Raw genomic sequence first — 22,978 nt, 5'->3', positions numbered from 1 at the left:
GTTGGTGTTGGTTTTGGTGGAGGTTAGAGGCGGGAAGAGATCGTGGGTTCCATTCATTTTGAGGGTAAGGGCGTCTGGCGGAAGTATCGGTACTTCCCTCCCAGATGCCTGTCACAGTGCGCCGTCTGTTCCTTCCCGTTTCAACATGTACGTACTTGGATGCTAACCCTCGGCTCCAGACTCGAGGAAGAACGGGACGAGGGCACAATTCGGGTACAGACTTGCGAGATTCGACAATTGTGATCGATTGAGAGCAGGGTCCATACTGTAGGGTGCTTGTAAATCGGAGGGAGGTCGAATTTGCTTGTTTTGACCTTCACTTGCTTTTTCTTCTTCTCCTCCTTGTCAAGGACGGAACTTGGAGACCTGGTCAACTGAGGAAGAAAAAGTATAAGATCCTAGCCCAGACAGGAGATGCCACCATAATATGCAAGTATCCAAGCCTGACAGCGCAAGGGCAAGGTCTTTAAATTGAGGTAGGATTCGTAAGTATAGCATCTGACGACACTGAACTGTACAGAGTAACTACCTCATGTCAAATGTGTTTGATGTGAAACCATATCAATAGCGGCTCAAGGGCCGAGTTTGCAATTTCGCGTGTCATGTTCGAACCGACTCCTCGGGCAATCATCGTTATGCACCTCGTGGTACCTGCATCCGCAAGGTCTGTCCATGCCTTCTGGTAGAACTTGCTTCCCGCTTGCCAATCCCTTCGGTATGGCCAGGATTGCATCTGTTCCATCATGAGTTCGTCTTGGTTGACGGCCACTGGTTTGTTGCCAGCCTCTCTTAACAAGGAACAACCCGCTAGGTGATCTGCCTCGGGCCCGCCATCGTCCGCCTGTGTCAAGTCCTCTCCTACCCCAGCCTCCTGCTTTCTTCGGCCGCAGGAACCGATGGATAACATCTCACCAGTCTCGGTTGGAAAATCTTGCATGGGGCTGCAGCCAACATGCTGGCTATCCGTAGGTACATTAGGCGCTTTCAAATGTGTTGTGCAACGGAACCGACATACGCCGTCGTTTGTAGCGTATTTCTAGAAATGCAATAGACGTTCTAAACCGTCTTTGTGCATTGGAAGATACTCCAATGAATTCTGATTCGACTTGAGCCAGAAAAACATCCATATTTTGTCGTGAATCTGACGAATTGCGTCTCCATTATGAGGGCTCTGGACTTGGGGCCGGGCAAGAAGACTCAGTTAAGACGTTGCGAAACCCTGGTGATCTATGGACACGAGTAGGTAGATTAGACTCAAGGAATCCAATTTCGCGAGCATCACACATACAAAACTTGAGAGGTCGAATGCATTGCCTTGGGCGTAGCTGAAAAAAAGGAATCCTGTGCCCCTGTGGACTGGCTGATTTGGTAGGAAGGTGCTGAGCCACTAACTACCTAGGTAGGGAGCATGAGCCGAGACTTAAGCTTCTGCGATATACCCCTTCAGGCAACTTGATAATTAAAAACTTTTAGGCTCAAGGAATAAGCAAGAGTTCCATATCAAAAAATGAGTCGGCTGAAGTTTTAGGAAATAATGGAGTCACGATGACCAGGTTTGTCCAGTACGGGCTGTAGGCAATACGGGTAGGTACATTCAACAAGTGGGGAAGGAGCCATGTCATTGACTGCAAGTGATGATTATTGTTAAGTGGGGCAGACATGAAATGGTAGTTTCCTGCTTGCTGAGAGAGAGAAGAGAGATTGAACCCCTTTGTGCGTCAGTCTTTTCAACGCTCTCAAACAATTATCGAAGAAGAGTGAGAAACAGAACTACTCAGCCTTGTGGCTCTACGATATGCGAATCATATAGCCTATGCATCGAAACATACCAACGTACATCCACTTATGCATATTTCCTGGAACCGGCTTCTTCTGTGTGTGCATCAGATATGCACCCCAGCTTAGGAGGGAGGTGATAGCCTGTCCCTGCCCTGCCCTGTCACATCACATCACATCACATCAACTTACACTGGCCTAGGTTGCACGAGCTTGTTGTGCATCTTGCATAAGACCCGATGAACGGTGCAACGCGCGAGGAGGGTATCACTCACTCTCTGCATTACCATTTGACGACGCCAGATGGGCTTGGTGGGCAGCATATGATCTACACTACAGACTCGCCAAGGCTTGCATATCTTTAAGCCATGTGCCTGCCGACCTCAGCAAGGAATTTTAACATCAGGTATCATTTTCTTGTCGTTGCTTTTCCCGTTTCCATCGTCACAACCATGGCTGTAATGGAAATACAAAATAGGCAGTTGCGTCATATCGATCGGGAATCATCAACGAAAACCCAGAGGTCAACTGTTGAGCTGTTTTCTCTAACCGCAAATCTCACTTGTCAGTAAACGAAACCCTAGTCAGCATGGCACCAAAGTTGAGAATCAGCCCCCCTCGTGAAGCCTCGGCAGGCCAAGAGCTTTGCATTATGGGTCCTGAGGGACTTTTTTGATGCGATTTCTTCTTCTTGAGTTTAAAGGTCAAATTTATATCCGTAGTAAGGCCCTTGCACTGCAATGTCTCTTGTGGGAAAGGGTGACTCCTGAGATAATAATAGCTTGATTGATAGAATATTCGAGTTGGATTCATGGTTGAGCAGGAAAGTCAATTCGTCTGCCCGGTTTCATAGTCATGCGCAAAACGGAGTTGACGTGAGAGGCGACCAATTAATAGCATGATAGATGCAGGGAATGTAAGCCTCCAAGGAAGCAAACATCAACTAACGTTCCCTGGGCGTTTGTCAAGTTGCTTCTACTGTGCAGAAAGTCACATGTCTTGGACAGGGAAACTCGGGTGGCTGTCCCGGCTCCCGACTTTTCATTGATGAGTGGACATCAGAACTAAGACTATCAGAACTTTGAATCAAGCTGAAGCAGCCGGTACATTGTCTGTTGTCTGGGACTGGACTCAACAAAAGGCGGGAAATTCTGGGTCTGTGAGGAGCTTGTTCTTATCCCCTTGTGTCTGGGCGTTGATGATCCTCGCATGGCTTGCGGGAGGCTACGGCTACCTTACCGCACTTGACCGCCGAGTCTTTTTGAAGGGAGACATGACAACAGCAGAGACAAACTGACATTATCCAGGTGAGACACAATATCTAGCGAATGGCTCATCGAGACCGCCACAGCGCAACTTACAGACCCAAGGACGAGCGGCCATAGGTTGGCCTTGGTCAGAAATAGAATTACAGTAGGAAGAGGCTCTTGAAAATACTCGGGCCACCGCATTGGCACTGTGTTGGGCCGGGCCCTTGGTGTTTTCATGTTTCCATCACTAGTGGGTCATGATGCCCAGCCACGACGAAGTTGTTATTAGATCCAAGTCTAAAAAAAAAAAAAATTAATAAAAAAAAGATGAGGAGCAACTCCACTCAACACCTAACAAAACCAGAACATACTGAGAAACATCAACGAATCAAGCAGGCCGATGTCAGCACCAGCGGCGGGTGTTGGTTGTTCTCACATCCCGGACCAAGAGGGGAAATCCGGCCTGTTCGGAGAACCGCGACCTAGCCTTGAGCCGGCAACCAAGCTTGAGCCAACTCCGCACGAGCGGGCGTGGGCTTAATACAATACAGTACGGTTACGCGATTATGTCCAATGATCCAATGACTGGGGGGTCGTAATGTGGTCATTGTTATAAGTATTTCACTCGGTCCCAAGATCGCTTAATTGCGCTTTTGCTAGGCCAGGGTTGAGAAGAGACCAGTTATCCCAACTTAGTAGTTGGAACCCAAGTTGCTCGCTGCGCCTCTGGGAGCTCAGTCCTGACCTTGACCAAGCATCCTGTACATACAGGAATAATGAGTTTGTTTGAAAGATGCCCTTTATCAGAGGCGGTTCCTGCGCAAGCGAATCCTGTAGTCAGAAGTTAGTGAGCCTAGTCTGCATGAGATCCCCATTGTTGAGTTTTGTCTCTCGGCGCTATCTCGAGATAGTGGGTGACGCACTCTTTTCGCTGGTAGTCTTTGGTTCCTCAACTTTTTTCAATACGAGTTGTCTGTAGTTGCACATGGAATTGGTGGTGCACAAGCTGTTCCGGTACTTGAGGCAACAGAGGTAACGCAAAGTAACGGTCCCATAGTAGTTTGGCGCGCCGTTGAGAACTATGAGTTAAAGATGGATCAATTGGAGTGAAGAAGCAAACGATTAGAAGCGCCGAAAAATTGGAAGCGCGAAACTCTGATGCCGTTCATTTTGCCCTTCTGTTAGTCTAGATCTATTCTAGTTGAAGTTCGGGGAGGCTCTGATTGGCGATTCGGAGCTTATCGAGAGAACTCTCTCTTTGGTATCTCGCAACTCGCTTCGTAAAGTACCCGGTACAGGAGAGTTGATTTGCACAGTGCTGTGCCGCAACTAATAGCTACAAGGAAGGAGAGCGCGAAAGAGTTGACTGACAGTCAATCAACGAATGAGGTTGAAGGGACAAGACCACACGCAATAACAAGACAGCACAACAGCGCAACACACAACTAACACACGACACGACAATGACACGACAAAAGCAATAACAATGGCGGGATAGACAAATAGGAATCCGCCCTGCTCATAACAGAACAACGCGACACAAAATCAACTTGGACCACAGGGTAGCAATGACTGCTCAACGGTGACTATTGTAAACATTCTACCGTCGTCACAAAATCTGAAGCTATTGTGGGCAAGATATCTTAAAAGCCCTATCACTTTGAAACTTCCGAATTAGCCAGATAATGCCTGCAACTAAGAGCATGGCTGGCAATAATTCCATTGTGTTGACAGACTAGGGACTCAAATGTGATTGGGATCGATTGTAATAACAAGGCCTGTTCGGTAAGAAAACGCCCGAGGTAGCCTGACATCTCAACTCTCACTTGATCCTTGTATGATCTACGTAGTCAATCTGACAACCTACAACGAGAATACGAATAGGTATCAGTATATGTACGTACTGTGAAGATAGCATTCGCAGTACTATGCCCGATGCTAAAATTGACTAGCCAATGGTGAGACTGTCCCATTTATATATCAATATGATAGCCATGATTCCATCAATCTTGGGTTGAATCTCGGAATCGACCTTGTGTGCGTTCTTTTCCCCCGTCGCATCAAGCGGATGTTGCGGTGCGTTGCCCTGTGGGTACACAACAAGAACATACTGCTGGAGCATGGCACCGAGCAATCGCTCCCGCCTGCCTAGGTGCCCTCCCCGGGATCCTTCATCCTTGCACGTAGTGTCAGTGACAGTGGTCCAGGTAGCCCTGGCAAGCGCCGTGGCTCCCTGTAATGTACAGTAATGAGAGACCGATCACTCTGTCCAGGGAGGACCCCAGGCGCAGCCCCAGTTCCAACCCAGTTCAGTCCGAGTTGCGATGCCCAAGTTGACGTACTGAAGATACATACGAGCATTCGCTCAGAACGGAGAGAGTGAAAGAAAGATCCATGATCAACCTCCTCCCTCAACGCACTTGAGGTGGTCTGGTACGACGCTGCTTTGCATACCCCTCAAGGATGTCCCCTGTGTGCCGCACCCCCTCGCACCACCCGTCACTATACTGTACTGTACAGCAACGTACAATACTGCTGTTCTTTTGGCCCTACAGAGAATCCCACATCCACCGAGTTTGCGTACTGGCTGCGAGCTTGATTGATAGCCCCCCTGGTTCTGCTGTGCGTTGATATAAAAGTGACCGGTGCTTATCCGACTGTGGAGTGCATCTGGTTATTTCGCTATTAACAAACCCTAAGCAACTCGGCTTCGCCTAATGATTCAGATATCCATGGAAAGACATCAGAGACTGAAGGGGCAAGATCCAGCCTCCAACCTCCAACCTCCAACCTCCAACCTCCGACCTCCAGCCCCTCCAGGCCTACTAGCCAAAGTACCAAGGTACTCGGTCTCAGCTTGATCCAGAGCATAGCACAGTATGGTACCGTGCACTGCCAGAATTGGTTTAGTTTATTTACTTCATGATCCACGCCGCCAGCACACACCTCCCTCAGATTCAACAGACAAGGGCGATGTCGGCTACGCTCGTACGGTGAGTGCTCGCTTTGTAAGGATTTTTTATTTGCGCGGATTTTTGTAAAGAATTTGATAATCGATATCAGATGAGAGATGGATTGCGAATCTAAAGTGTTGAATATTGTAAATGCTAGGTAAGCATGTGATTTATTCTAGCTCTGTATCCGTTCAAAGAATTAGACTGGCTCGTTGACAAACAAACTCTGCTTCTACCTACCATCCATGCATTAAGTTCGCGTGTTTTAATGTAGGTACGGATACGTAGAGAGCCCTGGTCCACTCAAGAGTGCGTAGGTGTACAGTACCTAAATATCTGCATGGTTCTACGGCCGTGCTTAAACTTTGAAGCTCTATTTTACAACGGACACAACTGCCTCTCGAAATAATCAATAACGAATATTATTGCAGAAGTCATAATTGGATAGGTAACATGGGCAAAACAAGAGAACATGACGATACTGCCTCAGTACCTAGTTGTACATACATATTTCCTACCACAGAATAGCAGTCCTTAACCCTTGTCGACTGCTGCTTGATATTTTCTCTCCTCTCGTCAACCAGACTAAGAATTTACGGACTTACCCCTCTTCACCCTCGACTAAATTCTCTACAGTACTCACTGTACATACAGCGCCTGTAAACAGTATTCATCCATGGATGGCACACCCTCCTCGGTTCCGCCCAGGGTGGAAACCCCCCACTTACTGGTACCATTACAGACACACTCCCAGCTCGTGGCTCTCACTCCCCAGTCCAAATCCCAGCAATCCCAATCCCAGTCGCAGTCGCAGTCGCAGTCCCAGTATCCATCCCTCATCAACCCCGACTCCTACTCCTCCTCTTCCTCCCCGTACCGACTTGACTGTGGGGCGGGTATTGGACAAGGTATTGAGGATGAGGGTGAGGATTATGATCAAGAAGAAAGCAATTGCGGTACGTACCTCACCTGCCTCCTCTGCTCCTTCCATCTGTTCGTTCTGCCTCTCACCACCAAGATCCTGACCTTCTTGGGTTTTTCTTCCTCTCTTTCCCTCCTCTATTTCTTTTTTTCTTCCTCTTCTTTTTCTTTTCCTTGCCGGTCTTTCCTTCCCTTTGCCGTCCACCTCTTTTCCTTCGAGTTCGCAGCCATCTTCATTTATCACGACTGCTTTCTTCCCCTCCATTAACGTAACCGGCCCTAGTCATAAATCTTGAACCTCAACCTCAGCCAGAATATCAGCATCAATATCTTCCCCAATTGCAAGACCTGGTTGCAGACGATCTCGAGCAGGCACTGATTGTCCCTCAAATCCACCACCACCCTCAATCCAGTAACAGCAATCCCCCCGAAACTTTCCACATGATGAACCAAAGTCATCACCAGCAATCAGAAATGTATTACCCTCAGTATCCGACGCAACAGTACAATCCGTATCCTTATCCTACGAATGGTGCCCATACTCCCTCTGTCTCCACTCCCATGTCCGGGCCTCAGAATGTACTGCCCGTACCTTCGGCTCTGAGCAATCAGGGAGCCATGCCCCAGGCAGCTTATAGCAACAATGCCCCCGCTGGCAACTTCGACACAACTGGACAGCACAACCCTCCAGGCATGAAGCCTAGAGTCACAGCAACCTTGTGGGAAGACGAAGGCAGCTTGTGTTTTCAGGTTGAAGCCAGAGGTATCTGTGTCGCACGGAGAGAAGGTAAGCAATTGCGTTTCTAAGCGCCAAATGTACTTGCCAAACTAACTCGATTTAAAAGACAACCATATGATCAATGGTACCAAGCTATTGAATGTCGCTGGTATGACCCGAGGTCGTCGGGATGGTATTCTGAAGAGTGAAAAGGTCCGACATGTTGTCAAGATTGGTCCTATGCACCTGAAGGGTGTTTGGTAAGTTCGGTTCATCTAAACCCTAAATTGCATGACTAACCAAGAAACAGGATCCCTTACGACCGCGCCCTGGATTTCGCGAACAAGGAGAAGATCACCGAACTTCTGTACCCTTTGTTCGTTCACAACATTGGCGCTCTTCTATACCACCCTTCAAACTCAAACAGGACAAGCCAAGTGATGGCTGCCGCTGAACGAAAGAAGAATGAAGCAATCGTCGGTAACCGATCATTACCCTCGCTTGTTCAGTCGCATCACCAAATGATGCCTGCAATGCCTACTGGATACACTTCTCAGCAGCCCCTCGCGAACGGACACCAATCTATGGCAAACACACCTCAGCCTCTTACGAATGGTTCCCAGCCTCCCATGAATGGTTCTCAGACTCCCATGAATGGCTCTCAGCCTCCCATGCAAAACGGAGGTGGAATGCTCAAGCGAGTGCGCGAAGACGATGATGACTTGCATCGTTCTGGCCCCAATGGACATGATCACATGAACAATATGCATGGAATGCCCAACGGATATCCCCACCAGTCGTCCCTCGGAAGCGTCCACCAGCCCCCCATGCAGAATGGAAATGATGGTGGACTCAAGCGAGGCCGAGAAGAGCACGACGACATCCACAGGACAGGCCCCAATGGGCATGATCCAATGAACAACATGCCTGGTGGCATGCCTAACCTCCCAACTTATGCCCCACCACCTCTCCAGAATCTTCACCAGCCTCTTTCCAACGGTGACAGCGGCATGCTTAAGCGTAGCCGAGACGACGACGACGATGTCCACCGGTCAAGTCCCAACGGTCATGACGCCAACGGCAATTTCGAGCTTAAGAGACGCAAGACCGAGACCTCTACCTCGAATGATATGCTCCCTCAATCCCCATACTACACCCTGTCCAATGGAGCATACCAGGGTCCTATGATGAACGGCATGAACCCCTATAAGCGACGGGACGATGAAGCCGAGACACCTCGACCAGGCCCAAACATGAATGATCTAAACAACTTTGACCTGAAGCAGCGACACAAGACGATGGAGTCGAGCGTCCCTGCTCCTCAGTATGACGCGATGAACCGACCCCACTCCAGTATTGGAAACTCACCTGCTTATGCTTCTGCCCCTACTGGCTACGATCATCTTACCCGACCTGCCTCCACCGTCGCGGTATCTCCCTCATATCCTGCTGCTCCTGGTTATGAACTGGCTCGACCTCCGACCAATGTCCCTAGAAGGCAACAGTCCTTTAGTTAATCTTGCCCATGATCATGAGTATCCATTTCACCCCCAGGCTGATCTTGTTTCATGATTTCAACAAAGCTATGATATCAAGATCAAGCCAAGTGCTTACTTGATAGACGGCAGTGGAGAAGAAACTACCTCCTGTAACATGGGGGCGTAACGAAACGTTCTTTCGGATTTCTTTTTTTTCTTTATCTTTTTTCCTTTTAAGACTTTTGCATGCTTTACGTCGGGTACTCGCAGAAGAAATCCCATCGAAAACCCTTGGATCAAAAGACGATGCTGACGAGTTCACGAACGACTTCCGATTCTATGTCAACCAGCATGCTCTGTCACGGATATACATGACTAATGAGTCACGTTTTGCATGGAGGCTTAATTTCCGGGAAGAATCACTGCATCAACTTTTTTCTTTCTGATTGATTTCTCCGGAATGCGATATGATCGCACGGTATGGGGACAGCACTGCCTGTAATGAGCCCAGGCGGGATGATGAGTTCGGAACAGTTTCAGGTATAACCTCTTGCTCTGGCAGACTGCCAGTGAGTTGGGACGTTGGAGTACGAGGACAAGCCTGAACCTGGATCTTGATGACGATTTACGACTTAAATTTCTCTCTTCACTTCTTTCTACTCGTGTAAGTCTCTGCGTGAGCGGAAAACGCCCGAGCGGGGTGTGTGTTTTTGGGAATGTTGCTTTACTAGGTAACGAATTATGAGGGAACAATAAAAGTATCTTTTTTCGAGATTACATACAATTAGAGTGTTTGATCTAATGGAACGATATGCATGTGGATTTGTGATCTATGGCAACGAAATTGTTTGTATGAGCGTCTGGAGTAAAAGTACTGCACAGAAGGCATGGGCAAATTATGACTGCAAGTCGGTAAATCATGCAAAAACCACAACATGTCAGCATGTACCCATTATTCGACCAGGCTATGCTTGCGAAATTGTAGATCATGCCATGCCGTTTCCCAAGGCTACAGTGGTCGTTGGTTGGATTAAGGTCGTTGTAGCATCACGTGAACGGACCCACAGTGTTGCCCAGGCGACTACTGTCAATAGAGACTGGTGTTAGTTCTTGACCATTGAGCTTTACTTTCTAAACAACTGCAACAATAAAAAGTACCTTGGTTCAGCCAGAAGATCAAGTCAGTAGCATACTCTTCCTCTTGTGCTTTGTTTCTTCGATTGCATTTCGTTCTTGCTTTCAGCGCGCATCACAATGGATACACCGTTATCATCCGTTCAAGATTCCAGTCTTAACATTCAATCGTCAGCCACCTCTGAGCAGTACGACAACTTCGACGTACAAGCAGTTTCCGTCAATACTGAAACACAAAGCGAACTCCATCGAGGGTCCTCTCCATTTGTATCAGCTATCAGCGACTCTGCCCTTTCCGACCAGGAGAACCGTTCTCCTTCAAAGTCACGACACTCTAGAATTCTTTCAGGGGCGACTCTGTCACCGCTCAGGATCCTTACCGACCAGCAAGACGGGAGGGACGGAAGAACGACCGACAGAGGTCACGGTCCTCGCAGCCCTCGAAAGGTGTCTCCCGAGAAACGTTTTCCTGTTAAGATCAGTAACTCCCTCGACACACCGCGCACCTCCCGTGAGAGCACAATGAGCTTGGAGGACGCTGTGCGACAGAACTCAGGCATCAAGCAAGCAATTGATATATTTGAAGACGAACAGAGTGTGCTGGAAGACGGTCGCGACACCATGGACGTTTCTTCTGGCAATGTCAACATGAACCCTGAAGGGGAGATGGAGGTCGACGAGTCCTTATGCCCAGATGAATCAATGGTCAGCACATTTAGCACATTCTCAGCTGTTCCAAACTTGACCATGTTCGCCAAACTGGGACAGAGCCCTACCAAGCTGTCCGACATGGGCAGTCTCACACCTCGAGCCAAAACAAAAGCTGATCCTTTACCATCAAGAACACCACAAGCCAGAACAAAACATGACTCAGGAAATACAACAAGCCTGTTGGACTTTACAGAGCAGCTCCGTTTCCCTCAAAAGACTCCCTCAAGGGGGGGTCTATCTCCATCCCGGACGGCTCCCAACGTGGCCGCGACCCCCTCTCGTGGCTTTTCCAACCTCATTGACTTTGATATCCCTCCTATGCCCACACCCCGCAGCGTCCCTAGCATTACTGCTCGGGAACTCGAGTCCCTCAAGTCAAACTTCTTGTCCGAGATCAGTTCACTCAAGGCCTCATTGAGTGGAAAAGAGGCCGAGGTGCAATCACTCAAGGCTGCGGTTGGTGATGCAGAGAAGCGTGTCGGTGAGTCTCAGGAGCAGCTTCGCGAGGAACAGACCATCAAGGAGCAGCTCACGGCTGAAAAAGAAGGATGGGAGAACCGTGGACGCGAAATGGAGAGTGTATTGCGCAAGGTCAGGGAAGAGATCGTGGAGAGTCAAAAAGAGCAAGAAGAACTAGAACAGAAGCTGGAGGAGAGCGAGAAAAGGCGTGAGGCAGCCGAGATGCTGCACCAAGAAGCGGAGAGCAAGATCGCTGGAATGCGTGCTGGAAAGGACACAGAAAAGTCTTCGCCTGAAAAGCCCAAGAACACAACGGACACCAACCATGAAGTTGAGATCGCTGTTGAGCGTGTAGCTCGTGAGCTCCATGCGCTGTACAAGAGCAAGCACGAGTCTAAGGTCACTGCTCTGAAGAAGTCATACGAGACCCGATGGGAGAAGCGTGTGCAAGGACTCCAAAGCAAGATGGAGGAGCTTACTGAGGAGAATGAGCGTCTACGGGCTAGCCAGGATGCTAACATGACCAAGGTTGACAGTGCTGAAGCCGAAGCTGAAGCTGAAGAACGCAGAGCACAAGCAGTACGGGACAGTGCGGCGATCAAGGAGCTCACCGCCGATATTCAACGGCTTGAGGCTGTTGTAAACACTGTGCAGCTCGACAACGAGTCGCTTCGCAGCATGCTTGGGCGGGAACGTGTGGAAAAGGGCGAGCTCGTTCAGCTCGCAGAGGAGATGATGAGTATGCAGAGCTTTGTTGCTCAGACGCCCAAGCCTCAGCAACAGCTACAGCGCCCTCAATCTGTGTCCCGCCACCCACACGAGAAGCAACATGAAAGAGAGCCAGAGGCTAAGACGCCCAAGCGAAGCGCGGATCACTTCAGGAGTAGTGTCAGCCGCGTTTCTGGACTTCGTGCACCTGGCTCAGCACTCCGAGCACCTCATGAGCGAACCAAGAGCACAGGTGGATTGCCTCGTCCTGGTGGTGCCCGCAGCGGCATTATGAGCTCCATCGAAAAGATGGGCAACTATCGGGGACGTGGAGGCGAGTAAATGGTTATGTGACGCAAGAGATATGACGAGCCTCAAAAGGGCAGATGAACGACACAACTCATGACACGCAAATTGTATGACGGCAAATTTGTTTTTCTGCTTTTTCTGCTTTTTCTGCTTTTTCTGCTTTTTCTGCTTTTTCTGCGAGGCATTGACTGCTCGAGGGATGCTGGGAGCTCCCTCTGTAGCTTGGCGTGGTACTTGTTACTTTTGATGTTTGTGATATAGATGTCACTGGCGTCGGGGCACTTTTAGATATATGAACGGTAATTGAATTGGGTTAATACTTATGACAAGGCTTCTCTTTTTAAATGTGACAACTCATCCATCATTAACCCGTTAAAAGCTATGTATGGTTTCAAGGGTATTTTCATTCATTATATGTATAATTGAACCTCGACTCTATTTCATCATCTCATCAAAAGAGTTTGTGCTTCAAATTTTGGGTATTGACTATCAGTTCAACCTGACATTCATTCATCTCCTCATATACTAGTCTTCTCAAGGATTGGGAACCATCTGTACGTTGCTTGTTCTCACAATACCTCTGTTTCTTCTAGAGGTTATAAGCCTTCTTGGCTGTTCCACCAAAGATCATGGCACGCTCCTCGTCACCTAGGGTCGCCATCCAGCACATGCGCTCGACAACGCTGCGCCATCTAGGCCAGCCATTTTCGTTGTCGACAGTGCATACAGGCCAGTCGCTGCCAAACATGATGCGGCTAGGACCGAATGTAGCAAGGGTGATGCCGAGCCAGCCAAGAGTGGCCTCGAAGATATGGTTGGGGTCCTGCTTTCGTAGAGAATCGGGCATCTCAGAGAAGCCGCCCGAGAGCTTCATGTAGACATGAGAATCTTTGCTAAGAGCATAGACGGCGGTGCGCCAGGCATGGAATCCTGGATCGGATGTGACGTTGATGACGCTAAAGTCTGGTTTACAGAGATGGTCTGAGAGTAGTTTGTTAGTTCATAATCAAGATAAAGGATAGTAGTGTTGACGAACTTAGCACCAACGTGACCTTTTCCTCCTCTGGGACACCGTCGTGGACACGTTCGACGAATGCGACCACCTCTTCGAGCTGCTTCTTTCCTCGGCGGTGCTGATCAACACCAACATCAAAGGTGAATCCACGACGGCCAAGCAGCTTTACACCCTCGATGAACTTGTCGTCCAACATGGTGCCATGAGGCTTGTCCTGTAGCAGATAGCGGAAACCCTTGATCTTAGGCCAAGCATCGCCAGCTTCCTCCTTGACACGGTCGAGATAACGCTTCAACACCTCAGGACCGCTGACCACAGGCGCCCAAGGAACAATACCCAAGCACAGCTTTGCATCCTCGGCCGTGTGTCCCTCGCCCTCACGCGGTTGGCCGAGGGCAATACGCTTGAGCCAAGAGACCTCAGCTAGGGGAGCCTCCCAGCCAGATCCATCTGCGGCGCCGGCTTCGACATCGTTCTTGCGGTCTGTCTCAACAAAGACAAAGCCTAGGAGAGATGGAGCTGAAGAGGTAGCTTCGCGGTATTCTTCGAGGGAGTGCTGGCCGGCGAGAGGGTTCTCAGGGGTGTACCAGGAGAGCGAGTCGAGTTCGGAGGCTGGGTAGAGGTGGATATGGGAATCGATGATGGGAAGGATGAGCTGGTCGTCGGACATGTTTGCGGTTAGGTGAAGCTGCTGTTGGATATAAAGATTGGAGCTACAAGAGCTGAGCTTTGAGAAGAAGGAAGGGTTGTGATATTCCTTCTAAGTATAATCAATTCGAATTGGGGGAAATGATTGATGACTTCTAGTCTGATTGATCATTAGCTAGAGGATCAATGTGTTGGTTGTATGTAGAAACAATGTTCCAAGTAACTACGGTGAGACAAGAGTTGACTTATGCTACAGCCATATCCAATCGATAGTAGGGAGTTACCCCGCCATGGATAAGATCCCCTCCCCTGAAGGGTCCTGTTGAGGTCCCATACAACGTTCAGACAGGACAGACAACGTTAGTGGAGATTCCCGTTCTTAACATGGAATTGATCTCGCAACGGCTACAAACTTACAAAGACACTTTTAACATTATATCACTTGAGGACCAAAAGAGAGTTTGTTTCATTTCATGAATAGATTCAATCGTCATCTATCCTAGACAGCTAAGCTATTTCATTCATTATTCATCCATTGCTCATTACTGTCCTTGATCATCCACCTCATTCATACTTCGTAATGGCTAGTCCAGACCTTCATCCATCGCCAGGTCATGAACCACATCCAGATATTAATTGTCAAGAGAGGGCTCCTCATCATCAAGGCAGATGAGATTTCTCATGATTTGACAGAATTTGTTCTGAGACGACCTCTTTCAAGGTCTCCCAGCTCACTCGAGAAAGAAACAGAGTGAGGAAGAAGAATTACGCTCGCGCAGCCACGATATGTACCCATCGTGGACTGCGTCAAACGGTCGCAGCATCGACCTAACTGACGATCAACGTACCGGCGCGGCTGATACATTCCGAGACCAGCTCGGCGTGCCATCCGCGTCAGAAATACGTGACGCAGGTCGGAACGAAAAATGATTGCTGATATTACCACAACAACATAAGTCGAGTCATCCCAGCGCTGGTGTGCTGCCATAGGATGCCCGATACAAGGAGTGAACGGCTAAGGGTTCTCTCAACCTCTTGCCAAAGTCTTCGCATTACACCAATGCATTTATGCAACGACGCCGTGGCGGCGGGAGCTGGCGGGAGAGACAGGCTCGTACTCATCCTCGTCCTCGCTGTCGCTGGAGCAGGAGTCGCTGTCATCAAAGCCACATCGAGATCCGCCGCAGTCGAGCTTGACACGGTCGCCCTTGCGAGTGATACCGTAGCGCTCGCAAGTGCAAGAGCTGACGTCGGATCCGGGTGTGCTGTAGCCAGAGAGGGACGAGTTGGGAGAAGAGCTGTCGGAGCGGTAGGACAGGGAAGAACCGCTGGAGGAGACTGGTGAGGTGCTGAAGTCGGTGATGAACTCGTCCTCAATGTTGGCGCTGCCGAGACGATCGGCAAGCTCGTCAAGTTCGCCATTGTCGTAGTAGGAAGCATCCAAAATGTGCTTGGTCGCGTGGGGAGACATGGGCTTGGGGGCCTGGATCTGGGAGATTGACAGGGGGCGGCCCTTGGGGATGTCTACGGAGAGCTTGGAGCTGTGGCGCGAGGATCGCGAGGATCGAGACTCCTTGTCCTTGGAGGAGTGAGAAGAGCTCTTGCTGCTGGAAGAAGACTTGGATGAGGATGACTTGTGCGAGGAAGAAGACTTGGACGAGGACTTTGAGGAGGAAGAAGAAGACTTGGAGGAAGACTTGGAAGAGGATGAGCGAGATGAAGACTTGTGAGAGTCGGTGGGAACGTCGAGAATGTTCAGCTCACGGCCGGTGGTGGGCTCAACAGTTGAGGTGACGCTGGGGTTGTGGGCAACGTGGTAACCGTCGATGATGTAGTAGTACCAGTATCGTTGGCCAGCCTCAAGAGTTGAGTTCTGGAATCGAAAGGTGCCCTTCCAGGAGCCGGACTTTGAAGAGGACTTGTCCTTGGAGAGAGGGAGCTGGCCGGCATAACCGTCCCAGGAGCCGAGAAGGTGGACAGTCTTGACGCCAGAGGAGACGCGGAGAGAGAAAGAAAGTTGAATAGCCGACATGCTGACTTGACTTGATTATTTTATATGAAGTTGTTTGGGTAGCAGGGTGCTGAAAAGAGTGCAAATGTTGATTTGATAGTTGGCACGAGCAAGTGAAATCCGTGAATTTCTGTAATTAGACTATTATAGCGGGCGTGATTGGATAACAAAAAACAAAAAATGTCGTTAAAAGGGATGTTGTCTCTAAGCTGACCAGCAACTTGATTGAATTGAGTTTCGAGATTGTTGATGCGGGTGATTTCTTGGGATTAGAGACAACAAAAATTAGAAGTATAAGAGACCTGCTCTATGAGGGGGACAAAGAAACACAAAGGGGGAAAAGGGTAAGAGACCCAAAAACAGAAACCGGACTTGCGATTGAAAAGGACTTGCTGAAGAAGAAAGAGAGAAAAGGAAAATAGTTGTTTGGGGTGTTGGTCCTGTTTATAAGAAGCGGCCGTGTATGGCGGCCATAGTGTGAGAGTCGGCTCCCCGTCCGGTTGCCTTGTTGAATTCGATAGACCACACAAAGCAAGGAACATAGAATAATACAATTTACAAGATGCAGCCAATGGGAGGCTGCAGACAAGGAGATGGCGAGTTCATGTCGACTATCATCACTCAGCATCACACTTGGTTGTGGGTGAAGGTAGAGGAGGGTTCCCGGGTCTAGCGTGGGCGGTTAAGCAGAGAGTGCGTGCATCAAAGAGTGGGTCAACGATGCGATATTTAGAAGCAGCCCACTGAGTCCCAGGGAGGTCCCAGGGAGCGGGGGTCCCGGCATAGAAACACTGCGCCAATCACATCCACAGCACCGCTAAACAAGCCCAAAGGTGATCCCCCGTTGAGCGTCTATATCTCCCCCGCCATTGGCCCGTGACACCGCTAAAAGCCATCTCTCGTCACGCTGCAGGCCATCCAATCATATCTTGTTATTCAACGTCGTCAACCACTCCAGCCCCATGCAGAGGCCTCAACATTGCATTTGTTCTTCACCAATACTAACAAATAACAATCTATGGATCATGCAATTCCTCCTCCTACGTACTTGTCTTCATCTCACATCGCATAGCATGGCATAGCATTGCATCGCATCACATCTAATCTGCCGTAATAATGTCCTGCCTTTGCTTTTGATATCTCCCTCCATTATTGGGCCGCTCTTCAATCGGGCGAGACGTAGTGCAACCCTCGAGTTCATGCGGCCGTACTCAAGTATGTATGTACATATGACTTACTCTGTAATTCGACAAGTCAAGAATTGGCTCACTTGACCGGCCGACTAGTTTGACTTTCTCTCAGCTTCAGCGGAATGATATGCTCCGTCATCATCGCATTGGTGGTAGTATATTCTACCACGGCATATCTTATTCACGCTAAATACTATCACAGAGTATCCATACCTGCGCTATTGAATTAAAACAGAGACATGTGGATTGGTGGTGGTCCATATACAGGCCGCTATACAAGGTACATACATATCAAGGCCTCGTTTGTATTCCCATGTCCAACCACCTCCCTTGACCATCCCTGGCAAGCTCCTCATTCCTATGCACACAGAAATCTCTGATAGAAAGCCCAGTCCAAAAGTTATGGATACCGCTGAGTACAATTCGCATCTTCAGGTACCTTATTCGATACGTACAATGGGTCTAGGCATACCATCCCCATATTCCCCTCTACGGCCCGTCCGCGAGTGCCCGGCACAAACCTCCAAAACTTTACCATTATCCTTCTAGGTCTAGCATCGGTGGCATCGGTCCTCCGTCATCCGACTACCTACATAGTACATGCATGCTATGACTTTTTAGCTCCGGCGGGTATGTGAGGTCCGTCACACAACTAAAGAGTGCACCCACCGCCCTCTTTCTACCTACAAGGTCTATGCTTGTGATAGTTGCTTGCTTTCAAGTAAGTGAGCGGGGGAATTTTTCCACTTTGTAAAAATCCAAAGGCGAGGTAAGGATCATCAACAAGGAACTTTGGCTTAGAACGTGACGCCTTCGTATGCTGCATGTCCAAGTAGGTGGAGGAGGGATAACTATTGACGAGTGAGGTTGGAGTTGTTATCGCCGGGACCTATGCGACAAGGTAATGATATACGACGTTTCCACAGATGATCCGAATCACTTGACAAAGGTTGCACGCAAAATGGTCCTCTATACTGCGAGCTTTTCTCTACGAGGACTCATATGACCTTTTTCATGCTGTAAGCCGACGCTTTTGTGTTGAGATGCATGAAGAGTTGCCGCTGGCAATCTGCCTTTGCAGAATTTGCGGCCCTGAGTGTAATCATGGTGGATTTCATGCTTTAGCTCTGGGCCGCAACTGGTTCTGGTCAAGTAGGTTGTTGAAAGGCTGAATCATGTCTTGGCCAGTTAATAAGTTTGTATTTGTTTATAGTCGGTCAACCGATCACCCATCTTATGCCAAACAAAACGTAATGCTTATAGGCTTATAACAATGTGTGAAATATATTTTGACAATTCTTCAAGAAACATTGACAATACAAGGAAACTAGTGACTACAAGCCTGTATCGTTGAATGTGTATGCATACGAGTTCAATATATGGTATGTAGCATGTCCGAATCATATAAGCCACCTGGGTAAGATCGACACAAGACAATTGTTACGACATTGATCCAAGAGAAACAAACCGACTGCTTACTCTGCCTCATGCTAGTTCATTATAAAAGCTCTGACATATTTGATTATATCTAGAGTTGCATATTGCGAGTTTGAGAGGTCACGTGGTCACCCGTCGTGATCTCACAATGGCCTCGTTTCAACGCGTTACTCGTCGCGTCTGATATCCGCTGAATCAACATCAATTGGACTTGACCTTCCTATTTGAGTTGTACGGCTGCCTAGAAATTAGACTATGCAGTTTAGTTTTTTATCGCTCTACGGAAGAGTCGCAAAGCCTTTGATTACAAACCAAACATCGTGAATGGGGCTAATTTTTTTATCCCGAGTTTCTGTACTAGTTTTCATCTTAGACTTGACTGTCACTCACTCTCAAATCATCTCTCCTTTGACAGAATTTGCTTTTTCATGCGATATCTCTTGACAAAGGCATTCGCTTCATCTTATCGACAAACTTGCCGTCCTCTCACAAAGTCATCTATACTCGGCTACCGACTTCATCACAAAATGACGGCCAACTTTTCAGTTGACGATGCCCTCGTTGGAAAAGTGACGTCCTACGTTGAGAAGTACATGTCCAACTACGACGCATCTCACGACTTCAATCACATCAAGCGTGTTCTCCGCCTCTCTCACCACATTCAATCTCACACTCCTTCGACATGCCGGTCTCTTGTCACTCTAGCCGCACTACTTCACGATGTCGGCGACAAGAAGTATCTCCGTCTCGGTGAAGATCCCTCACGAATGGTAGCATCGGTACTTGTATCCTTTGGCGCACCGCAGGATCTTGCCGACACTGTTCAAGCCATCTGTCTCGGCGTCAGCTACTCCTCCGAAGTCAAGGACCCGGCGCACACTCGGGCCCTGGTGGAGACGTATCCGGAGCTGGCGGTTGTGCAAGACGCCGACCGGCTGGACGCCATTGGTGCAGTTGGCATCGCAAGAACGTTTGCGTTTGGAGGAGCAAAGAGCCGCACGCTGGAGAACACTATGGAGCACTTTGACGATAAGCTGCTGTTACTTGAGGGAATGATGAAGACAGATGAGGGGAGGAGGATGGCCAAGGAGAGGACGGAGAGGTTACGGTTGATGAAGCAATGGTGGCAAGAGGAGACAGCCGAGTAGATGTAGCTCTCCAGAAATTTGATTCATTAAAATCCAAAACATAATCAATTACAGACTCAAACAATTTTATCTCGGTTATCCAATCTGTCTTACAACAGAGGAAGGTTGATAACTACCACCAATTGAATCTCGCTCACTGTTCGATTCTCCATAAGGCTAAAAGCACAGTCAGGGCCCCCGCAAACCTTACGAGGAGTAAGAAGAACCCTTACGGGCGACCTTACGAGAAAGGACAACACCAAAGGCTAGAAAAGTCGGGGATTCGGTCCAATTGACACCCTTTATTCTCACCTGACTCAACCAACATGGCTGATCTGCGTTGGCTTCTTGTCTTACATGAGAACCTGTATGGACTAGATTAGTCCAGGGGCTATGACAAGAAGGAAGGACAAGACATCAGCTCGGGTCATTATTCGCAACGTAACCAAATAGGGGATATGAGGTCGAATATAAGGCCCGTGATAGTAATTGCCGCTTACTTCTCTTTGTGCTTCTCACTCATCAATATACTGTCTCTCACATATCGCTTACAGTACGACCTGCTTGACTTAGACATTCACAACGCCTACAATGGATACGCTCCCCACAGAAATTGTCATCCAGATCCTGGACAACCTTCCAACCCCAGCCATCAAGCAAGCCCGTCTTACATCCCGAACATTCAACTCGATTCTCGCAAAACGCACATTTGAGGTTCTCGTCTCGTTTCTAGACCCGAAAGTGGCGCAAGACACAATCGTCGCTGTCGCACAAGATCCTGTGCGACGGCATCGACGACCCTCGATTTGGTCGCCAAGATGCAGCGTACCTCGGAATTTACCCGTCGACGACTCATTCCTCATGGCCCTCTGGATCGGTTTGCGCGGAGATTCATGGGTCGCAGGTGTTGAGGGAGACAAGTTGGACGTTGGCAAGTGGAAGAATGGGGTGGGAAAGGACATGAGTGAAGATGAGTTGAGAGGAGTCTTGTTTCGATATGCACTTTATCTGAGTTATATGAGTGAGTGCGAAAAGGAGCAGGACATACCACAGGCTTGGGTTCTCAACTTGATGTGCGGAAAAACAGGATGTTGAGATTTTGTGCATCAACATACATGGATCAACATGCCATTTTGCAGGGATATATACATGGCAACTTAATAAACGTATCACAATGGTTGAGAATGGTACATGAATATTTGCGACCGTCTATATTTTATAAGTCCAACCTTTGACAGGTGCAGCGGAAATCAAAATCTAGTCTAAATGAATGGTCGCTAGTATGAAGTATTAAATGTAAAAATTAGCATATCTATAAAGTCGTTTTGCATATCGCGTTCGGATCTCATATAATGCATTCCCCCAATCCCGTCATCGCTCGGCCCAATCACATTGGTGTCCAAAGCGGAATAAAAACAACCCCCTATATACTAACGCCGTTCGCTTTCACGAACAAAAATCAAATCATGCCCAAGTGTTATGCTTTTCATGCATCATGTAAGGATCGTAAGAAGTTTTGAAGAAAGAAGTAAGGTGTAGTTGATCAATCAGTTAATCGATCAACCAGAAGAAGGTCCAATTTAGATGAGGTAGGCAGCGGCGAAACCGACAATGGCCAAGAGACCAGTGACGGTGTTCATGCCAGCACCGGCAGTCACAGGCTCGGGAACATCAGAGGTGGAAGGCTCGTGGTCCTCGTTAGAGTCGGAGCCGGAGCCGGAGCCGGAGCCGGAGGAGCTGTCACCACCGTTGCTACCCTTGCTTCCACTGTCGCTACCCTCGCTGCCACTGTCGGTGCCGTCGTCATTGCTGGGTTGCTCGCCCTGAGGAGTCTTTCCACCCTCGGAACCGGAGTGAGGAGGAGGAGGAGCGACACCGGTAGGGTGAGCACCGCCAGAAGGAACGGGGTGGTAGGTGTGGGGAGGGTAAACAGCGGTACCGTTGTGGGCGTGATCGACAGGAACGGTGTAAGTGATGGTCTTGGTCACACTCTGGCCGTGGTTGGTGGGGTGAGGGTAGGCGTAGGTCTGAGTCTTGGTGATAACGTCCTGGCCAGGGTGAGTAGGCTCATGAGGCTTGCTAGGCTCGGTAGGGTTGTGGTGAGCAGGCTCGGTTGGGTTGTGGACCTCAGTGACAGGGCAGATAGTTGTGGAAACAGCAATAGTCTCGGTTGTGACATGACCAACAGGGCAGTTGACGACGGTGGGAGGGCACTGAGTGACGGTGTATGTCTTGGTGCTGTAAACAGTGCTGGTAGTGTACTGAGTAGGCTCAGTGACGGTGCCGTTCTTGTAGACAGTGGTGAATCCGACGTGAGTCTAGGGTCATGTAAGTCAGTATGTTTTCAAGTCCGGTAGTGCTTATGAATAACACTCACATCGTCGTAGTGAGCGTTGGCAACAGCGGCCGCAGCAGCAAGGATGATAGTGGAAGTCTTCATGATAGTGTTTGGTGCTTGGTATGTATGTTTGTGTTAACGAATGTACTTTGTCAGTGTATGTAAGTTGACAGAGTGGATCTTTGAACGAAAGACGATGGTGTATTAGATTGTATGAAGGAAGGGGCTGTAGACGAGGCAGAGCATTTCTTATATCTCATCAACATGGTGGCCCAGTTTGTTGGGTATGTAAGCGAGATAGGGCGGAGCCGACTAACTCATGGTTAATTCGATTCTATTCCAGGCGAATGGCGGCCGACTAGTTCGGCGGTGTTACTAGCAGGGCTGATGATAAGCCATGCCGAAGTAGTGGCTGTTGAAAATGCTAACGATGGATACGAGGTGTGGGTAGGGTGGACTTGTCCGGTGCCAATACCCTGGATCTTTCCGTATTGTTGTCAGATGTTAGTGACCACTCACGGCATTCCTCCCAGTCCCGAATAGGCATACATGGCCCAAAAGAGCCGTGATGTTTGTCTTGGCCCTGTTATCGACAACTTGCAGCGGGCCGTAGTAGCCATGTAGCCATGCTACCATGTCGCTCAACTGCACCTAGCAAAGTCTAGAGCAAAGCTTTGCAGACGTGCCCCACGGTGATAGCTCCCAAGCTCACCGAGCTTTACAATTTCAAATTTTCTCTCCATCGCCCCAGCAATAGTGACCCAAACCTTGGCAGGCAACATTATATGCAGTAT

The 22,978-nt window shown here is 48.9% G+C and overlaps 8 protein-coding genes across 8 annotated transcripts; 4 read left to right on the top strand and 4 right to left on the bottom strand.

The window, feature by feature from the left end:
* Positions 1-535: 535 nt before the first annotated feature.
* On the bottom strand, positions 536-937 carry EDB82DRAFT_470240 (uncharacterized protein; the record flags this gene model as incomplete). The annotated part of the gene is made up of 1 exon (XM_025731768.1): positions 536-937. The coding sequence occupies one exon, from the start codon at positions 935-937 to the stop codon at positions 536-538; it is 402 nt and encodes a 133-aa protein (XP_025590760.1).
* A 5,719-nt stretch (positions 938-6,656) lies between these two features.
* Positions 6,657-9,136, top strand: EDB82DRAFT_519480 (uncharacterized protein; the record flags this gene model as incomplete). Its single annotated transcript, XM_025731770.1, has 4 exons — positions 6,657-6,936; positions 7,185-7,688; positions 7,747-7,879; positions 7,930-9,136. 4 exons carry the CDS (start codon positions 6,657-6,659, stop codon positions 9,134-9,136), a joined length of 2,124 nt encoding a protein of 707 aa, XP_025590762.1.
* A 1,065-nt stretch (positions 9,137-10,201) lies between these two features.
* EDB82DRAFT_16198 (central kinetochore-associated-domain-containing protein) lies at positions 10,202-12,774 on the top strand. The gene has a single exon (XM_025731771.2). The coding sequence runs from the start codon at positions 10,352-10,354 to the stop codon at positions 12,449-12,451; it is 2,100 nt and encodes a 699-aa protein (XP_025590763.1). The 5' UTR covers positions 10,202-10,351; the 3' UTR covers positions 12,452-12,774.
* A 1-nt stretch (position 12,775) lies between these two features.
* On the bottom strand, positions 12,776-14,183 carry EDB82DRAFT_16197 (uncharacterized protein). The gene is made up of 2 exons (XM_025731772.2): positions 13,455-14,183; positions 12,776-13,399 (listed from the first exon to the last, which is right to left on the bottom strand). The coding sequence occupies exons 1-2, from the start codon at positions 14,101-14,103 to the stop codon at positions 13,008-13,010; spliced, it is 1,041 nt and encodes a 346-aa protein (XP_025590764.1). The 5' UTR covers positions 14,104-14,183; the 3' UTR covers positions 12,776-13,007.
* Positions 14,184-14,852: 669 nt separating this feature from the next.
* EDB82DRAFT_16170 (uncharacterized protein) lies at positions 14,853-16,256 on the bottom strand. Its single transcript, XM_065607092.1, has 2 exons — positions 15,767-16,256; positions 14,853-15,688 (listed from the first exon to the last, which is right to left on the bottom strand). The coding sequence occupies exons 1-2, from the start codon at positions 16,111-16,113 to the stop codon at positions 15,148-15,150; spliced, it is 888 nt and encodes a 295-aa protein (XP_065465365.1). The 5' UTR covers positions 16,114-16,256; the 3' UTR covers positions 14,853-15,147.
* A 2,990-nt stretch (positions 16,257-19,246) lies between these two features.
* EDB82DRAFT_519476 (uncharacterized protein) lies at positions 19,247-19,867 on the top strand (the record flags this gene model as incomplete). Its single annotated transcript, XM_025731775.1, has 1 exon — positions 19,247-19,867. One exon carries the CDS (start codon positions 19,247-19,249, stop codon positions 19,865-19,867), a length of 621 nt encoding a protein of 206 aa, XP_025590767.1.
* A 94-nt stretch (positions 19,868-19,961) lies between these two features.
* EDB82DRAFT_483669 (uncharacterized protein) lies at positions 19,962-21,043 on the top strand. The gene has a single exon (XM_025731777.2). It carries the CDS (start codon positions 20,438-20,440, stop codon positions 20,939-20,941), a length of 504 nt encoding a protein of 167 aa, XP_025590768.1. The 5' UTR covers positions 19,962-20,437; the 3' UTR covers positions 20,942-21,043.
* Positions 21,044-21,183: 140 nt separating this feature from the next.
* EDB82DRAFT_15764 (uncharacterized protein) lies at positions 21,184-22,428 on the bottom strand. The gene is made up of 2 exons (XM_025731778.2): positions 22,224-22,428; positions 21,184-22,164 (listed from the first exon to the last, which is right to left on the bottom strand). Exons 1-2 carry the CDS (start codon positions 22,284-22,286, stop codon positions 21,427-21,429), a joined length of 801 nt encoding a protein of 266 aa, XP_025590769.1. The 5' UTR covers positions 22,287-22,428; the 3' UTR covers positions 21,184-21,426.
* Positions 22,429-22,978: the final 550 nt, after the last annotated feature.

The sequence above is a fragment of the Fusarium venenatum genome, assembly GCF_020744135.1.
Source record: "Fusarium venenatum strain MPI-CAGE-CH-0201 chromosome Unknown EDB82scaffold_1, whole genome shotgun sequence".
Lineage (NCBI taxonomy): Eukaryota > Fungi > Ascomycota > Sordariomycetes > Hypocreales > Nectriaceae > Fusarium > Fusarium venenatum.
This window is presented reverse-complemented; position numbering and strand designations above follow the sequence as displayed.

What these genes read in the sequence shown, in the direction of transcription:
- EDB82DRAFT_16198 (XM_025731771.2), top strand. Translation starts at nt 10,352, where the DNA reads ATGGATACACCGTTATCATCCGTTCAAGATTCCAGTCTTAACATTCAA.
- EDB82DRAFT_16197 (XM_025731772.2), bottom strand. Translation starts at nt 14,103, where the DNA reads ATGTCCGACGACCAGCTCATCCTTCCCATCATCGATTCCCATATCCAC. An exon ending in AAAGGTCACGTTGGTGCTAA is followed by an intron (nt 13,400 to 13,454) that starts GTTCGTCAACAC and finishes AACTACTCTCAG; the next exon opens with ACCATCTCTGTAAACCAGAC.
- EDB82DRAFT_16170 (XM_065607092.1), bottom strand. Translation starts at nt 16,113, where the DNA reads ATGTCGGCTATTCAACTTTCTTTCTCTCTCCGCGTCTCCTCTGGCGTC. An exon ending in TCTTCCAAGTCTTCCTCCAA is followed by an intron (nt 15,689 to 15,766) that starts GTCTTCTTCTTC and finishes GTCTTCTTCCAG; the next exon opens with CAGCAAGAGCTCTTCTCACT.
- EDB82DRAFT_483669 (XM_025731777.2), top strand. Translation starts at nt 20,438, where the DNA reads ATGGATACGCTCCCCACAGAAATTGTCATCCAGATCCTGGACAACCTT.
- EDB82DRAFT_15764 (XM_025731778.2), bottom strand. Translation starts at nt 22,286, where the DNA reads ATGAAGACTTCCACTATCATCCTTGCTGCTGCGGCCGCTGTTGCCAAC. An exon ending in CCAACGCTCACTACGACGAT is followed by an intron (nt 22,165 to 22,223) that starts GTGAGTGTTATT and finishes ACATGACCCTAG; the next exon opens with ACTCACGTCGGATTCACCAC.